At 49.2% G+C, this 10686-nt stretch overlaps 1 protein-coding gene across 1 annotated transcript; it reads right to left on the bottom strand.

The window, feature by feature from the left end:
• Window positions 1-272: 272 nt before the first annotated feature.
• Window positions 273-6260, bottom strand: LOC122234273 (optic atrophy 3 protein homolog). The gene is made up of 2 exons (XM_042970080.1): window positions 6236-6260; window positions 273-1031 (listed from the first exon to the last, which is right to left on the bottom strand). Exons 1-2 carry the CDS (start codon window positions 6258-6260, stop codon window positions 514-516), a joined length of 543 nt encoding a protein of 180 aa, XP_042826014.1. The 3' UTR covers window positions 273-513.
• Window positions 6261-10686: the final 4426 nt, after the last annotated feature.

The raw sequence follows: 10686 nt of genomic DNA, 5'->3' as shown, positions 1-10686 counted from the left end.
AGCTTGCCTTTTCTTTACAATGGTCTGCACCAATGAAGAAGGGGGAAAGGGCGTTCTGGTGTAATGGGGGGGGGGGGGGCCTACTCAGATAAGTGTAAGTGTGACAGAATGAGCTGGCTGGGTCCACGTGTCCCGCCGGCCCACCTAGTAGCGGGTGGGTGGGATCCAATGGAACACGATCTCTTTCCATTACAAAGTGTTAAACCCGTGGACTGGGCCTGGGGGTGGGGGTGGGGGAGAGATGGCGGGGGGTGTGGGGGGGGGTGGATAGGACAAAGGGACTCCTGTTGGAACAGAGTCCCTGTGGAAGGTACCTCCGGCCAGGTTAGTAGGGAGGCGGCCGACCAAAAGCCTGGCTGGATCAGCCCCAGTCCAGCCTCCCTTCCGCCCCGAAAGGGACCAGGTGGAATCAGCTGGGCGGGTTCCTCAACGGACCGTGCGGACAGAAGGCCATGTCAGAGTCGTCACAGCCCCGACAGCAGCCACATCGAAGACCGGGGCCCTACAGTCCCCCTATTCCTCGGGCGTCGCTCGGGGGGCGGACGGCGGGTCCCGGGCGCAGAGCTGGGCGCGCACCTCTCGCATCTGCGCCTGCAGCTCCTCCAGCGCGCTCTGCGCAGGCGCCGCGCGCACCTGCTCCTGCAGGGCCTCCAGCGCCAGCGCCAGGTGGCCCACCTCGTCCCGCATCGCCTCCCAGGCGGTCTGCCGCTCGCTCCTCTTGCGCCGCTGGTGCGCCTGGTGGCGCCAGTACTCCAGCACCAGGCAGCCGCCGGCCACGAGGAAGACGGTGGCCTCTCCCAGCAGCTCGGCGCCCAGCTCGGCGGCCGCGTCCTCATTGAGCGGCTTGACGGCTTCCGCCCTGAAGCCCATGAGGCGCATCTTGGCCCGCATCTCCGCCCAGTGGTACACTGCGGGGGGGAGAGGGGTGAAGGATCTTTGGCCGCGGAGCCGCCGCAGGCCCCGCCCCTCGACGCCTCGGCGTCCCCGCCGGAGCAATGGGGACGCGGCCGCCGGCGCCAGGGAGTGGGCGCCTTACCGACCGGCGCCGGGCCGAGTCGGTTAGCGGGCCTGGGGCGGCCCGGAGGGCATCTTCCGAAAGCTTCCAGTGGATTCTGGCAAGCAGCCGGGGCTGAGAAAGGCCGCCCCGGAAGGGCCGTCCAGAGCGGGGGCCCGCACCTCTAGGGGGAGGGAGAGGACAGAGCCAGGGCAGAGGTAAAGCTGGCTCCTTGAGCGCGTTCCCAGCGCCCCCCGAGGGCCAGCCAGGCTCCCTCCCGCCTCCCCCTAAGGTGGCGCGGCCGCTTCTGAGCCCCCGAGGCGTGTTCGCTGTGGGGTTTGGGACTTCAAAAGGAGCTCGGGGCTTGAGCCACAGGCTGTGCCCACAACGTCTTTACCTGATCACTTATTCATGTGAGTGAGGAGTCTCAGCATTGTCATCGTTTGGAAACGCAACGCAAGCATAGACTTGGTGCGGAAACGCGGGTCACCCTAGGAGTGATTATTAGCCATCCACAGACCGAGGAACTGATGGGGGACAATACGCGTCCTCGGGCTCATTACGAAATGAATTTCTGAAAACGTCCTATACAGCACGTCGGGCAACCAGCCCCCGGAGCAGCCACGCTGACCTGGTTGCCTTTCCTTCCTTTCAGTTAGAAGAATAACATAAGGACGTGGCGGGCGTGGTGCTGGGGGCGGGGGGTGGGGGATGATTTCAGCAACACGGAAGGGGGTGCACTGAAAAACAGAGAAGTCCACCTTCCCTACCTCCGGCCTCAGGCCTGCTCTTACTCAAACCACTTTTGGTCTTTTCTGCATTTATTTCTTCCAGTTTAACCCCATGATGCCAAATAACAAGCTTATACCTCCATTTCTTGATTTGCTAAGTTGACTTTTCAAAAACGATTGTGTTTTCAGGGGCACCTGGGTGGCTCAGTCGGCTAAGCCTTCCACTTTGGCTCAGGGCACGGTCTCATGGTTCAGGGGCTCCAGCCTCCGGTTGGGTTCTCTGCTGTGGGCACAGAGCCCTCCTCAGATCCTCTGTCCCCCTCTCTCTTTCTGCCCCTCCCCTGTTCCAGTGCACACGTGCTCTCTCTCAAATATAAAATAAAATAAAATAAAATAAAATAAAATAAAATAAAATAGGGGCACCTGGGTGGCTCAGTTGGTTAATCATCCGACTTCAGCTCAGGTCACCATCTTGCAGTTCATGGGTTCAAGACCCGCGACAGGCTCTGTGCTGACAGCCGGTAGACTGGAGTCTGCTTCAGATTCTGTGTCTCCCTCTCTCTCTCTGCCCCTCCCCAACTCTCCTGCTGTCTCTCTCTCTCTCTCTCTCTCTCTCAAAACTTGAATAAACATTAAAAATTTTTTTGAAAATAAATAAAATAAATGTTTCCATTTTTCTGCTGCCACCCATCCATTATGTGACTTTATAACATATTCTGCATCCTGTACTTGCCCCTGTCAATTTTTACAAGCGATTTTATTTACTTGTTTGTCTTGCGGGGGGGGAGAAAGAGTGCGCGTGTGTGGGCGCAAGTGGGGGAGGGGCAGAGAGAGGGGGAGAGAGAGAATCCCAAGCAGGCTGCCCACCACCAGCACCGAGCCTGACCCAGGGCTCGAACTCATGAACCGTGAGATCGTGACCTGGGCCAAAATCAAGAGTCAGCGGCTTAACTGACTGAACCACCCAGCCGCCCTTACAAGTGATTTTAATTTAATTTTTGACTGCTTACTGGCAATCTTGGTAATTGTAAATAATATATACCTATTTCTGAACTTCCAGGCGAATACACCTGTAAGCACATTAACAGCCCCACCCTGTCCTGTACTCCTGTACTGGTTGTTTTGCCCCCCTTCCCGGAACTTGCAGCTGGTGTCAGAAGGAACGGTCTGGATGAGCCCCTAACTTTGTACATCTTAGGCCTTCCCTGCTCTCCTCGTCCCGGTTACATCTTCTGGAGCACAGCCCAAGTCTGAGGCGCCACCTGCAGTGACGCTCATCGCCTCTAGATGTCACTGTCCTGGTTCCCATCCCTCCTCTTCCTTCCACATTCTGGGAGCTTTCTTTAACTTCTCTATCAGTTTCAGAGGTTCTTGGCAAACATATTTGTATCTATGAAACCTTTATATAGCCTTCCTTTATTAAAAAAAAAATGTTTTACAGAAGATCCAGACATGCAGATAAGTTTTAGAGTCTCTACTCAGCTTTATCACCTCTGTAACCTGGTAAGTGAACCAAGTGAGAATTCTGAGAATGTGGGCCCAGCGATGCCCAAATCCAGGCAGGAAGTGTCTCTCCTGGGGCCTTCCTCATAGTCTTCTCCCTCCCTGCAGCCCCTGCCCTGATCCAGGCCTCTCCTCTCCCACCCTTACCTCCTCCAAGGCCCCACAAGGTAGCCTCTTTTTTTCTCTTTTAGGTTTATTTATGTATGTTGATCTTACTCTTATAGTTTGTAGATTCTTTAAACTGTATGTATCTACTTATCTGAAAATAAGAACCATTTTTTCCTTCCTACTTCTTTTGCCATTTATTCCATGACTTTTTTGAGACATCAAGGAAGAAAGTATGGTATTTGCTGTAGAATTCTATCAAATTAAGGAAGTCCCCTCTATTCTTAGTTTTCAGGGAGTTTTTTTTTTTTTTAATCATGAGTGGGTGTTTACTTTCTTTTTTGTTAAGTTTCTTTTTAAGTTTAGCGTGTGTGTGTGTGTGTGTGTGTGTGAGAGAGAGAGAGAGAGAGAGAGAGCGAGCAGGGGAGAGGCAGAGAGAGAGGGAGGCATAGAATCCGAAGCAGGCTCCAGGCTCTGAGCTGTCAGCACAGAGCCCGCCCCGGGGCTCGAACTCACAGACCGCGAGATCATGACCTGAGCCGAAGTTGGCACTTAACTGAGCCACCCAGGCGCTCCTCATTCATAAATCTAAAGAAACAGTCCCTTAAAGGTAAGGGCTCCAAATGGAAACTCAGCCTAAAATGGAAGGGAAGGGAATTTTCTGTCAAAATCTGTAAGTTAAACCGTGGTTGTCAAGCACGTAGTTACAACGAAACCAGCAAAAGCAGTGAAATCACTCATGTTTGCTTTCCTGGCAGTGTCTTCCATCCACAGGCAGGCTTTTGCCAACACACCAACAATTCTGAAATACTTCACTACTAATAAATGTCATAATTTCAAAAATAAAAAATAAAAAGAATGAGTGAGCTTTATACATTTCGACACAGAAAAGTTGCCAAAACATAACGTGCGGTGAAGAAATACATACAAGTCCTGAAAGACACATAAAGTGTGATTAAAAACAAGAACATGCATTGACTTCGGACGCATGCAGATCTAGGAAAAGTATAAAGTCTCACATGGAATTATACTCAGCATCGTCAGGACAGATGGTGGAGGAGGGAGGGAGAACTGATGAGGCTTTGGTTTTATTTTCTACAAAATGGGGAGGAGCACCTGGCTGGCTCGGTCGATAGAGCATGCAACTCTTTTTTTTTTTTTTAGGTTTTATTTATTTATTTTGAAGAGAGAGAGAGTGCGTGAGCTGGGGAGGGGCACAGGGAGAGGGAGAGACAGAATCCCAAGCAGGCTCTGCATAGTGCCAAGCTCAAACTCATGAATGCAAGATCATGACCTGAGCCGAAATCAAAAGTTGGCTGCTCAACCGACTGAGCCACCCAGGTGCCCTAGAGCGTGGGACTCTTGACCTTGGGGTTGTGAGTTCGAGTTCCACGTTGGGTATAGAGATTACTGAAAAATAAAATCTTAAAAAAATTTTTTTTAAAAAACAAACCCAACATTAGGAAGATAAATAACCCAGTTAAAAGGAGCAAGAGGTGGGGCACCCGGGTGGCTCAGTCCATTGAGCATCCAACTTCGGCTCAGGTCATGATCTCACAGTTTATGAGTTTCAGCCCTGCCTCGGGCTCTGTGCTGACCGCTCGGAGCCTGGAGCCTGCTTCAGATTCTGTGTCTCCCTCTCTCTGTCCCTCCCCTGCTCGGACTCTCTGTCTCTCTCTCAAAAATAAACATTAAAAAATTTTTTTTTAAAAAAGGAGCAAAAGCTTTGAAAAGAGACATCTCACCAAAGACATACAAATGGCCAATAAGCACATGAAAAGATGCTCAACTTATTAGTCATTAGAGGAACACAGATCAAAACCACAATGAGATACCATTTCACACCTACTAGAATAACTATAATAGATACAACAACAACAACAACAAAGCCAATAGCTTTCAAGGTTTCAGAGCAAAAGGAACTCTCACGTACCTCCTCCAGTGGGAATGTCAAATCGTGCGGCCGCTTTGGAAAGCAGTGTGGCAGTTTCTTAACAAGTTAAACATCAATTTACCATAAAACCCAACGAACCCACTCCCAGGTATCTACGCAAGAGAAGTAGCATACGTCCACGTGCGTGTGCCCAAATGTTCGCGGTGGCGTCTATTCACAAGAGCCAAAAAGAGGAAACAACCCAGGTGGCCATTGATTGGCGAATGGATGAACAAAATCTGGCATATTTATACAGTGGAATATTATTAACACATAAAAAGGAGGGTGAAGCAGTGATCCATGCTCCAGCATGGATGAATCTTGAAAACATTAGGCTGAGTGAAAGAAGCCAGACACAAAAGGCCACATAGTGTATGATTCCTTTTATGCAAAATTTTCAGATCAGAGAAATCTAGTAGATTAGTGGTGGGGGGGTGGGGGGGGTGGGGGGTAGGGGTGTGGAGGGTGGGGGATAGATGTATGGAGGGTGGGGGGGTGTAGGCGGTCGAGGGGGTAGGGGGTGACTGCTAATGGATACGCGGGATCTCTTTAGAATGACAGAAATATTCTAAAATTGAATTTTGGTAATGGTTGCACAGCTATGTAAATTTACTAAAAATAATAAAAGAGTCCACTGGAAACAGGAACTTTATGGCGTGTAGACCCGACCTCAATAAAGCCGTTTAAACCAACAAAACAAAACACCAGAGTCTCAGAGCATCTCCCGTTGAGACTGGCAGATCCCGTCGTGAGCCGGGGTCACGCACTGATGACGGAGGCTCCCTGCTGAGCCCGAGCAGGACCCTGGCCAAGCAGCCGTGGCCTCAGGAATGAATGCTGGTATTTGTGGGGTGTTCGGTTTGCCAAAATTTAAGATGCACCCCTGCCGTCAGCCAGGAACGGCATGTAAACTGGAGAATCCCATGACTTCCCCAAGTGGGGATTACTGTTCTGCCACAGGCACAGGGCCTGAGGCCAGCAGCCAGGCCGCCATCGTGGCCACACGATGTCCCCAGGGACCCAGGCTCCCTCTCCAGCCTTACCTCCCTCGTTATGGGGCTTTTAGTCACATGCCCAAAAGATGCCCGAGGTCGCTCTGGGCACCCACATCCTCCTTCTAGGCAGTAGGCAGGGCAGGGGTGGTCACAAAGCATGTGCATCTGAGCTGTCCCTTTTTAGGAGGAAGCCACTGGATTTCCTGAAAACCCCAGAGAGTAGATTTCCCCTTCACTGCAGGGGAGCCCAATATTCCTGGCTGGCTACATGGTTACACCCAATCAAACTGGGGTGCTCGTGACGGAGAAGCGGGGGGGGGGGAATGGTGACTTAACATGGGACAAGAGTGCCTGCCAAAGTGAGTGCCGCTGGGGGGACCTGGCCTCTCTTTACAGCCACCAGAAGAGTCTTTGCTGCTCTCCCACCCTGGCAACCGGCTCTCAGGCTCACGGGCCAGGCTCAGTCACCTTGCTCCCTCTCCGGACCTGAAATCTTGAGCAAGGCTTCAAGGACGCTCCTCAAACTCCCTGAGCTACACTCACCGCAAGAAGCCAGAGAGAGGGCCCCTGGGTGGCTCGGTCGGTTAGGCATCTGACTCTTGATTTCAGCTCAGGTCCTGATCTTGTGGTCCATGGGATCAAGCCCCGCATCAGGCTCCGTGCCATCAGCACAGAGCCTGCTTGGGATTCTCTCTCTCTGCCCCTCGACCGCTTGCATGCACTCTCTTTTTCTCTCTCAAAATAAATAAATAAATAAACTTAAAAAAAAAAAAAACCTAATGGTTTTTTGCTCACAGAAACAGTCCTGACGCTTTAAAATGAATACATGTCGGACTTCAAACTGTATTACAAAGCTGTCATCATGAAGACAGTATGGTACCGGCACAAAAACAGACACTCAGATCAATGGAACAGAATAGAGAACCCAGAAATGGACCCACAGACGTACGGCCAACTAATCTTTGACAAAGCAGGAAAGAATATCCAATGGAATAAAGACAGTCTCTTCAGCAAGTGGTGCTGGGAAAACTGGACGGCGACATGCAGAAGAATGAACTTGGACCACATTCTTATACCAGACACAAAAATAAACTCAAATGGATGAAAGACCTAAATGTAAGACAGGAAGCCATCAAAATCGTCGAGGAGAAAGCAGGCAAAAACCTCTTCGACCTTGGCCGCAGCAACTTCTTACTCAACACGATTCTGGAGGCAAGGGAAACCAAAGCAAAAATGAACTATTGGGACCTCATCAAAATAAAAAGCTTCTGCACAGTGAAGGAAACAGTCAGCAAAACTAAAAGGCAACTGACGGAATGGGAGAAGATATTTGCAAATGGCATATCAGATAAAGAACTCATCAAACTCAACACCCAAAAAACAAATAATCCAGTGAAGAAATGGGCAAAAGACATGAATAGACACTTCTCCAAGGAAGACATCCAGATGGCCAACCGACACATGAAAAAATGCTCAACATCACTCATCGTCAGGGAAAGACAAGTCAAAACCACAATGAGATACCACCTCCCACCTGCCAGAATGGCTAACATTAACAACTCAGGCAACAACGGATGTTGTCGAGGATGCGGAGAAAGAGGATCTCTTTTGCATTGTTGGTGGGAAGGCAAACTGGTGCAGCCACTCTGGAAAACAGGATGGAGGTTCCTCAAAAAACTAAAAATAGAACTACCCTACGACCCAGCAATTGCACTACTAGGCATTTATCCAAGGGATACATAGAGGTGTGCTGTTTCGAAGGGACACATGCACGCCCATGGTTATAGCAGCACTATCCACAATAGCCGAAGTATGGAAAGAGCCCAAATGTCCATGGATGGATGAACAGATAAAGAAGATGCGGTATATATATGCGATGGAGTATTACTCGGCAATCAAAAAGAATGAAATCTTGCCATTTGCAACTACATGGATGGAGGGTATTATGCTAAGTGAAATTAGTCAGAGAAAGACACAAATCATATGACGTCACTCCTATGAGGACTTTAAGAGACAAAACAGATGAGCATAAGGGAAGGGAAACAAAAATAATATAAAAACAGGGAGGGGGACCAAACAGAAGAGACTCATAAATATGGGGAACAAACTGAGGGTTACTGGAGGGTTTGTGGGAGGGGGGATGGGCTAAATGGGGGAGGGGCACTAAGGAATCTACTCCTGAAATCATTGTTGCACTATATGCTAACGAACTTGGATGTAAGTTAAAGAAAATAAATTAAATAAAAATTAAAAAAATTAAATAAAATAAAATGACCACATGCTTGATCTACACCATTGCTGACTTTCTGGAAGTTTCCAATGGAACCTCATTCAGCGTTCAGCCCACTTTGCTCTCATCTCCGGGCCTTTGCATATGCCATTCCTTTTGCCTGTAACACTCATTCCTTCCCACACTCATCCTGAATTTTCAGGTCCTGGTTCAGAGGCCTCCTCCTGTGGGAAGCCCTTCCTGACCACCCTGGCTGAGTCCATCACCCTCTGTAGGGGCTCTGCTGTCCTAGCTCCAACCATTCTGGGTTGTCACTATCTGGGGAGGGGCCTGTCTCCTCAATCGACTGGGAGTCCCGAGAACGCAGGACCAAGAGTGCTTCGGTCATTCCTGTATCTCCAACACCGCCTAGCATGAGCCGGGTACAGAGTGGGTGCTCGGGGAATATTTATTTACTTACTTATTTTAATTTTTAAAAATGTTTGTTATTTTTGAGAGAGAGAGGGCCAGAGCGTGAACAGGGGAGGAGCAGAGAGAGAGGGAGACACAGAATCTGAGGTAGGCTCCAGTCTCCGAGCTTGTCAGCACAGAGCCTGACGTGAAGCTTGAAGTCACAGACCGTGAGATCATGACCTGAGCCCAAGTCAGACGCCCAACCGACTAAGCCACCCAGGTGCCCCTTGGGGAATATTTATTAAAAACATAAATAGGGGCGTCTGGCTGGTTGTTGGTGGAGCATGCGACTCCTGATCTCAGGGTCATGAGTTCAAGCCCCATGTTGAGTGTGGAGCTTACTTAAAAAATGAGAATAAGTTAAAAAATAAAAGCAAACAAATGAACCCGTCAATCAATGAATAAGTAACTTCCCGACTAATTACAAAAGAGCAAAAGGCACTTTTTGAGTGGACAAACCCAGTGCTCACCACCTACAGGGAAGACACAGCATCACCCACTGAGTTTTCCTGCTGAAAGTGTTCATTCTGAATCTAATCATGAAGTCAGAGTGTGGGTCGCTTTCTGCGGGACAACTGAGCTGGAAGTTTGCAAAAATCCAAAGTTATACAAATCCAAAATAGGTAGAGCTGTCCTGGATTTGAAAAGATTAAAGAGACAACGATAAAATGTAATGTGTGGGCCACGGTGGAGTCCTGGGTTGGGCAGAAAAAAAAAATCTATAGAAGACATTTTGACATTGTTGGGGAAATTTGACAACAAGCAGTTTCTTAGATGACATTATGCAATTATGAAGCCTTGTCTTGGTGGGGCCCTGGGTAGCTCAGTTGGTTAAGCGCCTGACTTCGGCTCACGTCACGGTCTCACGGTTCGTGAGTTCGAGCCCCGTGTTGGGCTCTGTGCTGACAGCTCAGAGCCTGGAGCCTGCTTCCAATTCTGTGTCTCCTTCCCACCCTGCCCCTTCCCTGCTCACTCTCTCCCTCTCTCTCTCTCAAAAATAAGTAAACATTAAAAAATTGAGGGAAAAAAAGAATTGTCTTGGTGTATGATGGCATTTTGGATTATATGTGGGAGAAGGTCCTTGTTCTTTAGAGACACACACCTAAGCCTTTTAGCGTAAAGTGCCATGACATCTGCAGACGAGTCAGTGGAAAAAAAAAAAATCTGTGTATGTAGAAAGACACAGATAGAGATGTAAAGTGTTATAGACCACATGTTCGTAGGCTCCCCCAACACATACATTGAAGTCCTAACCCTAGATGGTATTTGCAGGTGGGGCCTTCGGGAGGTAATTCGGTCTAGGTGAGGACATGTGGGCAGGGCCCCCAGGAGGGGACTGGTGTCCTTAAAAGAGGAGAAAGAGGCCCCCTGGGCTTTCTCTGTCTCTCTCCACCATTTGAGCACACTGGTGAGAAGGCAGCCGTCTGCAAGCCAGGAAGTGGGACCTCACCAGGAACCGAATCTGCCAGCACCTTGATCTTGGCCTTCCTGGACTCCAGAACTGTGAGAACATAAATGTCTGTTGTCTAAGCCCTCCAGCCTGTGGTGTTTTGTGTTTTTTTTTTTTTTTTAATAGCAGCATGATCTTAGACAAAAGCATGCAGATCTAAGATATTTGAAGTGCACAGACAGGGCACACAGTGTGAACAAGTGCATTTGGGGATTCATTGCATAGTTTTTTTCCATTTTTCTGTAGGTTTGACAATTTTTCAAAAGAGATGTCAGGGAGAACTAAAATACAA

Source organism: Panthera tigris, chromosome E2, assembly GCF_018350195.1.
Source record: "Panthera tigris isolate Pti1 chromosome E2, P.tigris_Pti1_mat1.1, whole genome shotgun sequence".
Classification (NCBI taxonomy): Eukaryota; Metazoa; Chordata; class Mammalia; order Carnivora; family Felidae; genus Panthera; species Panthera tigris.
This window is presented reverse-complemented; position numbering and strand designations above follow the sequence as displayed.

What these genes read in the sequence shown, in the direction of transcription:
- LOC122234273 (XM_042970080.1), bottom strand. Translation starts at nt 6,260, where the DNA reads ATGGCGGCCTGGCTGCTGGCCTCAG. An exon ending in GGCCTGGCTGCTGGCCTCAG is followed by an intron (nt 1,032 to 6,235) that starts GCCCTGTGCCTG and finishes CCGGTCGGTAAG; the next exon opens with GCGCCCACTCCCTGGCGCCG.